Source organism: Musa acuminata, chromosome BXJ1-7 (assembly GCF_036884655.1).
Source record: "Musa acuminata AAA Group cultivar baxijiao chromosome BXJ1-7, Cavendish_Baxijiao_AAA, whole genome shotgun sequence".
NCBI lineage: Eukaryota > Viridiplantae > Streptophyta > Magnoliopsida > Zingiberales > Musaceae > Musa > Musa acuminata.
The window spans coordinates 36,030,716-36,044,439 of NC_088333.1; the positions used below are offsets into that span (position 1 = coordinate 36,030,716).

A 13,724-nucleotide genomic window follows, 5' to 3' on the forward strand; every position below is an offset into this window, starting at 1 on the left:
TGTGGAGGTGGAGGAGACTGGAGAGCATCAGCAACAAGGACGGATCATCCATCCTTCTTCTTCTTCTCCTCCCTCCTCTCTCTTCCCCAAATGACGACGGACGGGGAAGAAGGGAGAGGAGACGGAAAGAACACGGCGGAGACTCCTCGATGCGCACAACTCGGGAGGCAAACGGCTTTCCAGAGCAGAACGCGACGACGAAACAAACCGTGAGCGTTCAACTCCAACCCGGTTGCTGTAGTGCGCTCCAACCAAACCAAAACACTTCTGCGTTGTGGAGCCGAAGACAACGACAAGGGCTCTTACGGCCTTGTCGTTTGGGCTTGTGTTCTTGTGGGGAAGACCAGACCGAGCCTCGGCCCTCATGTCGCCTACTTAACAGGCCGATATAGAGGCCCAATTCGAGATGAATAAGAGCGTGCATGAAATGCACGAGTTAGGCTTCGAATATTTCAGTGATGGGATAGTTGACATGCACAGTGAAATATGGTTCACGTAAGCTGGAAGTGAGTGCGAGCATGCTATGAAGAAAGAATCTTAAGTAAAATTTAGTGGGCAATAATTGAAAATTACTTGATAAGACTATCATGAACTGCTTATTTTCTTTTAACTTTGTTCCAACAATTTGAATGGGAAGATAAGGACGATCGGTAGCATGGTGACTATTATTTTCAAGCAACACTATAGTGATTCGTCGCTGTACTGTTTGAATTGACACAAAATGAATGCAAAATGATTTTAATGACCTACTCTTCAGAAGAACACTGTTGTATGTCCCAACAAAGCAGCATCTGTTATTAGGTTTTTTTTTTTAAATTTAGGGTGTCTAGATATAAAACTTTCTATAGTTTCTAGAAAAAAAATATATAATTTTTTCATAATTTATGTGAGAGGAATATAAAGAAATTATGATTTTAAGTGTGGATAACCTAAGAGTCTTGTAATTGATTTTATATTATAAAAAATTTATTGTAGATGAGAGTTACTCAACCATATTATAAACCTTACGTCGATTTTTTATTATATTTCTTATATATTAATCTCTAAGTTTTTTCTTATGATTTTAAGTTTTTTGGTTCTTCTTTCCCTTCCCAACAAAACAGTATCAGAGCCCAAATATCACTGATTCAACAAGAATGAGCATTGAATATTGGAAGGAGCATAAAACAAATTTTTTTCTCTTCGGGATATATAAAAGTGAATAAAATACACACTAAAGGAGAAATTATTGGGATTGATAAATATTTTATGATTTTTGAAACCAATATCCTAAGAGGATAAAAAATCTTGGTACGAAAAGGAGTATTTTTATAGAGAAAGAATACATATATAATTAGAGATTAGTTTTTTTATAAATATCTAATGCATCTTTAGATTTTAATAAGAAGAAGAAAAAGTTATTATAAACTTTTGGTGCTACTAAGTTCTCTCTCTTGCTTATCTATATAACATTTTTTAGAGTTTTTAGAGAGAGAAAATATATAAATTCTTTAAATTTTATATGAGAGGACATATACGAAAATTATACTTGAGTGAGATAATTCAATAATCTTATAATAAATCTCTGATAATGAAGAATTTAGTTTTCTTACGTTTGAGTTTGATTTTAAGTTTTTTGATTCTTTTCTCTCCCTCTAACAAGGAGATTTTGTAAGTATAGATTACTACCCTTATGACTTTGATACCATACGAAGAAACGAAATATTATATATATATATATATACTCTTAAAACTTGAATGAATATATGCATCTGGATTTTATATTTACTTATTATGGGAGTATAATAGTAACTCTAATCACATCAAGAGAATATTTTTTATTTAATTAACTAAAATTCTATCACTTTTCAAATCTCCCAAAGATAACTTAAAAAACTTTACACAAAAGTGGAAAATGACAGATCAGTGCAAAAAGTCAAAGAAGGGGGGCCCAAAGTTAGGTTTGTCTTGTGCTTTACCAAATGATTGAATCAGGATTCAATATAATCCCAGTCTAATTTATCCATTTACTTTTCATGGACTTATCAATCTCTTATTGTCTCCCATTAATGTATTTTTCTTTTTCTGTTAGTGGATCATCACGGAGATCCAACTCACCTTTAACTGAGCATGACTTGACATCCCTCAAATGCGTACGAGATTCTCCACCGGAAAACAATCACTGTTCAGGGCAGCTGGCTCATCCTGTTTCTTCCATACACTTCAAAAGATGCTTTGGTTCTTCCCAGTGGAGATTTGATGACCACGGTTCTCGGTGTGCAGTCCTTGTTATGGTCCATAAGCACGCTTTTGATGAGACTTGAGAAGTGCGTGAAAGGAACTGCCAAGCACGAGGAAAGCTGCCGCATGTAACAGGAATCAGTGGTCATAGCGTGCATCGGGCACCACTGTTGCTTGTTGCCGTTGATGTTGATAGGAAGAGAAGATAGAGATATCAAATGGAGTAAGAGTATGATAAGCTTTCAATCTTCTATATTTCTATCAAGAAAAACTCTTTACAAATTTCAGAAACTCTATTACCCTCATGACCCAACATATGAGGTTTATATAGTCCCCAAAGATACATTATAATAATTGTATTCAAGATGAATCATTCTCTTTCAAGAAACCCTTTCAAGAACCAATAACCAATTTGACTTATTTTTTTAATAGACTTTTAATCCATTTTTTTCTTCTTCATGTAATGAATCTCCCTCTTGATGCAATGAACCTCTTTATGACATTTGAACAAGTTTAATTCCAACATTCTCCCCTCTTAAACTTGTTCCATCCAGCATGCCAAGTTTTCTTCGAAGTTGTTGAAATATTTCAAATTTAAGAGGCTTTGTGAGTATATCAGCCACTTGTTCACTTGTCTTGACATGGTGTATCTCCACTTCTTTATTTTTGATATGATCTCTTATGAAATGAAATCTTGTATCGATATGCTTTGATCTTTCATGATATACTGGATTCTTAGCTAAGGCAATAGTTGATTTGTTATCAACATAAATCTTGGTTGACTTCTCCCGTGGCATATGAAGCTCTTGGAGTAATCTTCTTAGCCATATTGCATGACAAACACTAGAAGAAGCTGCTATATATTCTGCTTCACAACTTGATAGAGCAACGATTCGTTGCTTTTTTGAAGACCAAGTGAATGTAGCTTCACCAAAATAAAATACAAATCCAGTTGTACTCTTCCGATCATCGTAGCTTCCGGCCCAATCACTGTCACTATATCCAATGAGCTCCAACTTTTTAGATGATGAATAGAACACTCCATACTCAATTGTTCCTTTGATATATCGCAAAATTCTTTTAGCGACATTTAAATGAGATGTCTTTGGAACTTCCATAAATCTACTTATTAAACCAACTCCAAATAGTATATCAGGTCGAGTGCATGTCAAATACCTTAAACATCCAACTAGACTTTTATAATAAGTTGGATTTGTTAGGATCGAGAGCACTAAGAGGGGGGGGTGAATTAGTGCAGCGAAAATCTTTCAGCGATTTAAAAACGAAAGCTGCGTTCGTCCGATAAAAAACGATTTCGATATAAAAGCAGAATCACAGTGCAGTTTGCGTCTAAGCGCAGTTTGCGTCTAAACTCAGTTTTACGTCCAAACGCAGTTTTACGTCCAAACGCAGTTTTACGTCTAAACGCAGTTTTGCGTCTAAACGTAGTTTTACGTCTAAACGCAATTTTGCGTCTAAACGCAGTTTTACGTCTAAACGTAATTTTATGTCTAAATGTAGTTTTGCCTCTAAAAGCAGTTTTGAACCTTGAAAAGCGTTTTACGTAGAAAGCAATTTGCAGTTATAAATGGAATCCGAATGTAAGCGTAAACCGCAGTGTGAAGATCGTACGAAAACACGATTTACGTTTGAATGCAGATTCTGAAAGATCAGAGCTTAGAAACTCGTTCGTAAAGGCGCAGAGGGCAGTAGCAATGTAGGAGGTTTGCAGTAATGATAAAGTGCTCAAGGTAAAAGCAAACCAGAGATTTAGAGTGGTTCGGTCAGTCTTGACCTACTCCACTTTTGGCTTCCTCCTCCGACGAGGTCACCGACGTCAACTAGCTGCCTTCCTTCAATGGGCGAAGGCTAACTGCCCTTTTACAGTTTCTCTCCTTTTGACAGGCTCAGGAGACAACCTTTACAGATCCTTTCTCTCCTCTCTTTACAACTCAAAACTTGAAGAACAGAAGGAGGAGAACTTTAGGACTTTACACAAATTTGAGCTCTTAGAATCACTGAAAAGATCAAGAATTCGGTGTAGATCTATATCTTTTCAGTGCTGAATGGGTGGGGTATTTATAGGCCCCAACCCAGTTCAAATTTGGAGCTCAAAACGATCAAATCGATCAAATCCCAGAATTCTGGGATCAGGCGGTTGCACCTCTTGACTGGAGAGGTGGCACCGCCTGGCAGAGCTCGAAGACTGAGCTCAGGCGATTGCTCCTCTCTGCCAGAGCTCGAAGACTGAGCTCGATGGTTGCATCACCTAGCAGAGCTCGAAGACTGAGCTCGGTGGTTGCATCACCTGGCAGAGCTCGAAACTGAGCTCAGGCTGATGCACCTCTCTGCCAGAGCTCGAAGACTGAGCTCGGTGGTTGCATCACCTGGCAGAGCTCGAGACTGAGCTCAGGCTGATGCACCTCTCTGCCAGAGCTCGAAGACTGAGCTCGGTGGTTGCACCGCCTGGCAGAGCTCGAAACTTGAGCTCTGGCGGTGCTACCTCTTGACAGAGGAGGTTGCACCGCCCAGTCTAGCTCGAAGACTGAGCTCTGGGCGGTTGCACCTCTTGGCTGGGGCGGTTGCACCTCCCAGCCTCGCAGCCCTGGCGGTTGCACCTCCTGGCTGGGGCGGTTGCACCTCCCAGCCTCGCAGCCCTGGCGGTTGCACCTCCTGGTGCAATCAGGGTCCGAATGGTTCGCTCCATTCGGCCCAATTTGAATCTTTTCAGGGGCCCAATTGCCCCAAGATTAAGCTAATGGGATCACCTCCCATTTTCAAGCTTAATCATCGTGCTAACCACGATTAACTCTAAGACAACTTCTGCAGCTTTGCTCCGATACGTCAATCGCTTCTTCCGACGAGTTTCCGGCCAACTTCCGTCGATCATCCGATAAACCCTCGGTGATCCTTCTGCGGACATCCGGCATACTCCTGGACTTTGCGACGATCCACTTGGCGAGTTCCGACGAGCTTCGCTTGGCAAGCTTCTGGACTTCTCGGATCTGTTCTCGCTGAACCTCCGACGACCGTCCGAACTTCCGTCGAACTCTCGAACTCCCAACGTGATCATGATCTTGACTCCGGCGCAACACCTGCTGCTTGTCTTACTCTCATCGTAGTTAATCCTGCACACTTATCTCAACACATAGATTAGATAACAAATGACAATTGACTTCATCATCAAAATCCGAGATTCAACAGGATTAATGTATGTGCCTTCACCTTCCTTGGTCAACTTGGTGCCATATTCAACAGGTGTATCTGTAGGATGACAATCTTCCATAGAAAACTTCTTTAAAACCTCCTTTGCATAATTTTCTTATGAGATAAAAATTCCTCCATCATCTTGTATAACTTCGATACCAAGAAAATAAGTCATTAAGCCCAAGTCGGTCATCTCAAACTCCTTTTTCATAGAGTGCTTAAAATCTATAATCATGGAGCTACTATTGCTTGTAAATATTAAATCATCTACGTACAGGCATACAAACAAGATATCTCCATTAGAGTTAGATTTCGTATAGAGAGCATGTTCATGTGGACATTTAGAAAAACCATTTTGAATAAAATAAGTATCTATTCGAGAATTCCATGCCCGTGGGGCTTGTTTAAACCCATAAAGAGCTCTCTTTAACTTGTATACTTTGTCTTCTTGTTCTTGAATAATAAAACCAGGGGGTTGTTGAATATATACCTCTTCTTCAAGAACTCCATTAAGAAATGCTGATTTGACATCCATTTGTAAAATCTTTCATTTCATTTGAGCTGCTAGAGAGATAAGTAATCTTACTGTCTCTAATCGAGCAACTGGCGCAAATACTTCTTCATAATCAATCGCATATTGTTGTTTATATCCCTTCGCGACCAATCTGGCCTTATATTTCTCCACCTCTCCTTTTGCATTTCTTTTTGTTTTGAAGATCCACTTAACACTGATAACTTGGTGGTCTTCTGGAAGTGTAGTAAGCTCCCATGTATTATTTTTGTTAATTGCATGAATCTCTTCATTCATAGCTTGTCGCCATTTTTCATCTCTATAAGCTTCTTCAAAGGTTAATGGATCATATCCTGCAAAAAGACGAAATAAAGAAAGTTCATCATTGTTAGTATCAATCCTTCGAGTCACATCATATAGGTCCTGAATCGGTCTTGTCCTTCTTATAATTGGACTTCTTGAATCATGTAACCTAGCTGATCTAGGTGATGATTCTGGCACAGCCACTTCGGTGCTTGCTTGTATTATATCATCTTCTTCTGAAGCTACAACTTTCTTATGTTGCTCATCACTTTTCCAGTTCCAAATCTATTGTTCATCAAACTCAACATCTCTTGACATCACAACTTTATTTGTGATAGGATTGTAGAGTTTGTAACCACTGAAATTTTCTGGATAACCTAGCAAAATGCATTTTTGACTTTTATCCTCTAATTTTGTTCTCTTCTCTTCTGGTATCTTAGCAAATGCAACACTTCCAAAAATCCTCAAATGATCAACTCTTGGTTTTTGTAAGCTCCATGCTTCTTCTGGTGTAACATTACCAATTTGCTTTGTCGGAAACCTGTTAAGCAAATAAACTGCACAAGCAACAGCATCACCCCAAAATTCTTTCGGAATTTTTCTTTCCTTTAACATGCATCGGACCATATTAAGGATAGTCCTATTTTTTCTTTCCGAGACACCATTTTGTTGAGGTGTGTATGACATGGTGAATTGATGTAGAATTCCATTATTTCTACAAAAACTTTCAAATTCATTTGATATATATTCATCACCTCTATCTGTTCTTAAACATTTAATCTTACAACAACTTTGTCTTTCAACCAAATCCTTAAATTCTTTGAATTTGCTTAAAACATCTTTCTTTTCTTTTAACATGTAAACCCAAGTTTTTCCACTATGATCATCAGTAAATGTAAGAAAATACCTGCTTCCTCCAAGTGATATTGGATTGATAGGGCCACAAACATCTGAGTGTACCAGATCAAGTCGATTCCATGCTCTTTTTGTCATTCTCACTTTGAAAGGCTTTCTTTCTTGCTTACCCATGACACATACTTCACATAATTTTGCTGGGCGATCAATTTTTGGCATTCCTGTCACCATATTATACTTCTCTAGAAGTTTCAAAGCCTCAAAATTTAAGTGAGAATATCTAAGATGCCAAAGTGTAGAAATGTCCTCAATATCAGCTTTAAAACAATTTGATTGATCAAAAATAGTTAAATGCAGAGGAAACATTCTATTCTTTGTCATTTTCACATGTGATATCAGTGTTTTATTCTTATCACGAATTGAGAGAGCCATATCTTTCATCTCAATTTCATAACCTTTTTCAAGTAATTGTCCCAAGCTTAAAATATTATTTTTCATATCAAGAACATAATAAATATCTGAAATGCATACTTCCTTGCCATTATTAAGTTCAAGGAGAATTTTACCTTTGCCTCTTACTGGTCTTTGAGACAAATCACCAAATGTAATATTCCCGGAATAACTTGTATCCATTTCTGAAAATAGCTCTTTGATGCCACACATGTGATTTGAGGCTCCTATATCTAGATACCATGTCATAGACTGATCATTTTTCAAATTTTCATAACTCATTAGCAAAACTTGATTTTCCTTCTTTTCTTCCTCAACAAAATTTGCCTTATCACCTTGATTATTAGGATTATAATAACATTCATAAGAGTAATGTCCATACCTTTTGCAAACATAGCATTGTATTTCAGACCTTTTAGAGTTTCTGCCATGTCCACGACCTCGGCCACGTCCTCGACCATAACCTCGGCCTCTTTGGCTATAATTTTCTCTAACATCTTCACTGTTTGGAGATTCTTGATTGGTCTGATTTCTGCCTCCTCTTCCTCTTTGTCCTCGTCCTCTTCCTCTGTGAGAATTTGATTCTCTTTTATTTTCAAGAGCAAACTTAGCTTGTAGTGCTTGCTCCATAGTTTTCTCTTCTCCTCTTTTTGTAATTCTTTGTTCATGAACTTGAAGGGAACCCATAAGTTCTTCTAAAGACATTTTTTCCAAATCTTTAGATTCTTCAATCGCAACAGCAATAAAATCAAATTTCGGATCTAGAGATCTCAATATTTTTTCTATTACTCTCTGATCATTTACTTGTTCACCATTTCGTCTCATTTGATGAACAATAGAAATGATTTTTGAGAAGTAATCAGAAATAGTTTCAGAAGTACCTTGTTGTAATTTCTCAAACTCGGCTCGTAAAAGTTGTAGACGAAGTTTCTTTACCTTATCAACACCATCGAATGCTCTTTGAAGCATTTCCCAAGCCTCCTTTGAAGTATTTGCTGGAGCGATGATCTCGAACATTGTATCATCAAGGCCTTGGTAGATTGTGAACAAAGCATTTTTCTCCTTCTTCCTTCTTTCTTTGAGTTGTTTTCTTCCTTCTACATTCATTGCTCCTTCTTCTGCTGGACTTGGTTCAACAAATCTATCTTCTACAAACTCCCATACATCTTGGGAGCCTAGAAGAACCTTCATTTGGATGCACCATATATCATAATTTTCTTTTGTCAATCTGGGGATCTGGAGTTGGATGGCACTTGAGGAAGAAGACATAGCTTAACCTATGCTCTGATATCAAATGTTGATGTTGATAGGAAGAGAAGATAGAGATATCAAATAAAGGAAGAGTATGACAAGCTTTCAATCTTCTATATTTCTCTCAAGAAAAACTCTTTACAAATTTCAGAAACTCTATTACCCTCATGACCCAACATATGGGGTTTATATAGTTCCTAAAGATACATTATAATAATTATATTCAAGATGAATCATTCTCTTTCAAGAAATCCTTTCAAGAACCAATAACCAATTTGATTTATTCTTCTATAGATTTTTAATCCATTTTTTCTTCTTCATGAATCTCCCTCTTAATGTAATGAACCTCTTTACGACATTTGAACGAGTTTAATTCGAACGGTTGCGAGGAAAGCATGCTTATTGCAGTTAATGTGCAAAGGAGAAAGAACGGCTCCTTTAATTACACACTGAACTGACACACATCATGACACGCTCAGAAACAACGAGGAAGAAGCAAATGCATTCTTGTAGTAGACTGTAAGGGAGACGCCGCTAGCTGCGTTGCCATCTTTCTCAGTGGCCATTGGCGTTTGCTTTCCTGAGGCGCCGTTCTTGGGAAAGTCGCTGCGCGAGGTGGGTGAGCGCGTCTGCGTTGGTTCCCTCTCCGTCGAGCTCCTCAAAGATGCCTGTCTCCAGGTTGACTCTCGAAACTGGCTTCTTTAGAAGGTTCTTCCCGATCTGCACCAGCTCCTGTAGGTTCTCCTTCGTGGACACATCGACAGATGACCTCTCACCTACCAAGGTGTCATCCTGCACATTCACATCATTCATTGAACGCGAAGATAAGAACAGCAGCGACTAATTTTAATGCCCAAGTTACCTGAATCCTGAGGTAGTTCTTCTCACAATTAAGTGACTGGAACAGAGACGACATGTGGATGTCAACCACATCGGCGCTTCCTTGAAAGAAGCTGTCGATCAAGGGGGTCGAACCACCATGATACAGCCACTGCAGAACTCCCCATTTGGACGCTAGATCTGCACTAAACTTCTGCTCTATCTTAGCCGAGCCAGTCCCGATCGAGATGATGATGAAGTTGTGGTAGTCTATCGACTTAAAGTTGGCAAAATCCTTGTTCATCAAAGCGATTTCCTTCTTGATTTGGCTCATGGCAACCAAAGTCTAAATCAACCAAACAGTGACAAGATAGTCATCGATCTGAAAACAAGGACGTATAACGCGGTCGCAAGTCAGCAAAATCATGCTCACCGGGTTGTTTGCTGCGATGCCGCCGTCGATGAGGTCGTAACTACGAGTGTTTCCGTCGGAGTCTTTAGTTTCAAAGTAATGTGCCGGGAGGTAGGTTGGGGCGGCCGACGTACTGATACAGATGTCAGCAAGATGAGCATCCTTGAGAGCCGCAAGTCTTGCCTGAACAGTAGGTCAATCAGATGAGCACAAGTTTGCCTCGACTCCGAATCTCAGCGTCGAAGCTTACGAGACGACCAAGATCAGTACCTCGAAGGATGAGAAGATGACTGGCTGCAGAAGCTTGATGTCGAAAGTTGGGATTATCACGTTGGTTAACGTCTGACTTAGCTTTGTTTCGGTGAGCAAATCCTTTACTTTGGTGTGCAGAAATTTCCCATCATATTTCGGCCCCATGATCGCACCGGCTAACTTCGTCACCGAGCTGAGAAATCCTTTTCTGCGATGGAATTCAGATGCGTTAACAGTAGCTGTCTTGTGCGCACACGCACGTGAGCTTGTGCATGAACTCCTTAACTTACCCTTGAGGAAAAATCTTGGGGCTGTTCTCGAGGTAGAAGTCGATCACTTCCTTTGCAGAGAACATCGGGCGGTTGTTCTCGTTCGGAGCAGTGATCATGGCCGTGAGCAATCCTCCTGTGCTCGTTCCCGTAATCACATCAAAGTAGTCCGCGATCCTGGCGTCCGGTCCATCCAGTTCCTGAACCCACACGACATAAATACGTTTCACTGCATGGACAGATTTATAGCAACTGGTTCATGGGGCATGCACGCAGGAAGGAAGAAGACGATGGTGTCAGACCTGAAGCTTGGATTCGAGAAAGGAAATAATGGTCCCCGGAATGAGGCCTCGAACGCCTCCTCCATCGATGCTCAGCACCGTGATCAGCTTCCCCTTGGAGGGCGGCGGCGTGTGCGGATGCCTGCGATGACGGTGGCTGTGATGGGAGCTCGATTTGGTCGTCTCCGCCATGGCCGGATCTCAAAGCTTCCAAGGTGGTGAAGGCGAGCAGAAGCAGCAGAATTCGGTCTTCACTGATCTACGAGCTCCCACCGGAGTATGGGGCTTGTTATATAGATGGAGATCTATCGATGCGCTTCCGAATACGACACATGTTTCACACGAGTTGGAATTCTTCGAACTCATCTCACCCGAATTGCACGAAAACATGTCCTTATATCCTATACACACATTAAATTCGTCTCGATTCCACTTAGCCTTTATCTTCTCACTTAATTATTGACCCTATCAAAAATAATAAACAAATATACATCGGCCCATTTCCAATGGGTCCAAACTATTGAAGCCACATGTCATGTCTCCTCCCTCGAGTGAAATCTATTACAACATGTACGAAGTTGGTACCAATTGATTTATCATGGTGCTTATATCAATGATCATCGAACAGTGCTACAAATCATGAGAAAGGAATGAGATCCTATGTTGTAATTTGCAACTTGATGTTTTATTATCACCCAACCTAAGCGTATTAATATGCATTAGATAGGTGTCTTTATCACAGTTATCATTGGAAATTTATATCGAGAGGGATAAAACATAATTGACTTTACGGCATATGCATGGTTGAGAATCTTATTGAGCCATGATTTGTCGGAACTCGAAAGGCTGTAGACTTCATCAAGTTGTACATCATGACAAAATTTGAAGTATAATTAATTATGTTATCACTAAAAAATTAGGGGCCTCTTTGCCCCGTAAAATGATGTAGAATGAAAATAAAATTAAAAAAATATTACTAGAAAGGATTTTAACAAACTGATTTTATAACGGAGGAGGAAGACGAGAGAAATCAACTTCTTATAGTAATTTTTTTTTATAATATTTAAAAATATTATTTTTTTATGATTTCATATATTTGGAGGAAGCATTTATTTATACTAGTTTTAGATCTTGAAAACTAGCTAAGTGAGATAATTAAAAAATATATATAAATTAATAATATGAGATAATTGAAAGAAAAATAAAAATGATAATCGGACAACTTTAGATTGTTTAAAAATAGTTTTATTATAAAATCATAGAAAAACAAGTCTCTTTTTTTTGTTTTCTAAAAATAACACTAAAATTAATTTATTAGGCTTTTTAGTAATCTTGATTATGTCGATATTACAAGCGAAGAGGAAAAAAATTATTATGATGTCGATATCAGTAATTGATTATATCCTTTACACAGTGATGTTTTTTTGTTTATTTCAGTTTTTCTCCTATAAAATTCTAAAAAAAAGCACTCTTCTAATTTCCACCATTTTTATTTTTTCCAAAAAATAATCCTCTAATTGTTTCGAGAGACACATGAGAATCATGTAGCCGTGTGGAAGCCTACAAATAAAAGAGAATTATGTGATTTGACTACCTAATTTAATTTCCTTCACCAACCAAAACGTGGGGTGCATGCATTTGCCTCGTTCTTCCCTTCATATGAATCATGTGGAGTGGAACGTCGTCCGCTTGTTGGAAGACAAATCGTGTTTTGATTCTTCTTGGCTGAGTTTAGGTAAAGAATGATGCAATAATGTACCAAGTACAGTTTTGTAGATGATAGGGAAAAGCTTAGCCCTGTCAGCTTACCCCAATCATCAGAAGGGATCTACCCTGCTTGTCTTAGCTTTTCAAAGTAGGCACATAAGATCCACTCTTTAGTGGTACCATAATTGAAAAAATAATACATCGTATTAGTGACTGATAGCATGCCCTAGCATTTCTAGTTATCTCCTAGTTGACATCTCAGCTAAATCATGTTTTCTTATTAATGACTAATAGCATGACTCTCGGCTTTACCAATCTTCCTTTCCGAACAATCGATGGAAGAATCACTCTCTGTCTACCTAAAATCGATAAGGGAGTTAGCCTAGAGGTGTCCTAACGATTTACCCAAGACGCTAAAGGACACAAGTCAGCAATCCATCGTCATTATTGCCTCCACCATACACGGTAAGAGGGGCCCTTGCTAACGCACATCCAAATCACTTGGTGCCCATGTATAATAGCCAAGCCCAGACGTTAAGGGGTCAGGCAAAAACTTTTTTTTCTTTCATTTACACTGCTTATACTATTCTTTTCCTCCCTCTCCGTTTTTCCGCTGACCTAAGCATCGAAGCGGTTAATCCGAGATGCCCTAGCACAGGCTAGTTGTGCACGACCCTCGGTGCCATCCCGAGATGTGACTAGTGTTAGGATTGAAATTGGCATGGGGGAGGAGGTGTGAATTAGAGCTTTCATAAAAATTACATCGATTCAAAAGTGTCATTTGATAAATCCCGTATCGGAAAGACTAGTTTAACTTGAAAGTGTTCGTAAGCGTAGTGAATAAGTAAATCAGTTTATAATATTTATAAAAAAAATAAAGTAAATATAAATTAGATTTATAGTGGTTCGGTCGTTGTGACCGACGTCCCGACTTTCACTATCAATCTTCTTTCCAACGGGCGAAGATCAATTATTCTTACAACTCTTTCTCCTTTTCACATGCTCAAGAGAAAACTTTTACACATCTATCTTTTACACTGACCTCACTTCTTCCTTTATAAAAACTTCTATATACTAAAAAGAGGTAATTACACTAAGAGAGATTTATAACTTTTTTCATAAGAATTCTTTCCCCCTTTCTACTTAGTTTCTTGTTCTTCCAAGTAGAAATAATTGGGATATTTATA

General features: G+C 38.8%; 1 protein-coding gene across 1 annotated transcript; it reads right to left on the bottom strand.

Moving 5' to 3' along the window:
• Window positions 1–9,211: 9,211 nt before the first annotated feature.
• Window positions 9,212–11,183, bottom strand: LOC135679163 (patatin-like protein 2). The gene is made up of 6 exons (XM_065192611.1): window positions 10,852–11,183; window positions 10,571–10,749; window positions 10,299–10,488; window positions 10,050–10,211; window positions 9,660–9,962; window positions 9,212–9,589 (listed from the first exon to the last, which is right to left on the bottom strand). The coding sequence occupies exons 1-6, from the start codon at window positions 11,020–11,022 to the stop codon at window positions 9,353–9,355; spliced, it is 1,242 nt and encodes a 413-aa protein (XP_065048683.1). The 5' UTR covers window positions 11,023–11,183; the 3' UTR covers window positions 9,212–9,352.
• Between the last annotated feature and the right edge of the window lie 2,541 nt (window positions 11,184–13,724).

What these genes read in the sequence shown, in the direction of transcription:
- LOC135679163 (XM_065192611.1), bottom strand. Translation starts at nt 11,022, where the DNA reads ATGGCGGAGACGACCAAATCGAGCTCCCATCACAGCCACCGTCATCGC. An exon ending in CCCAAGATTTTTCCTCAAGG is followed by an intron (nt 10,489 to 10,570) that starts GTAAGTTAAGGA and finishes ATTCCATCGCAG; the next exon opens with AAAAGGATTTCTCAGCTCGG. An exon ending in AGAACTACCTCAGGATTCAG is followed by an intron (nt 9,590 to 9,659) that starts GTAACTTGGGCA and finishes GTGAATGTGCAG; the next exon opens with GATGACACCTTGGTAGGTGA.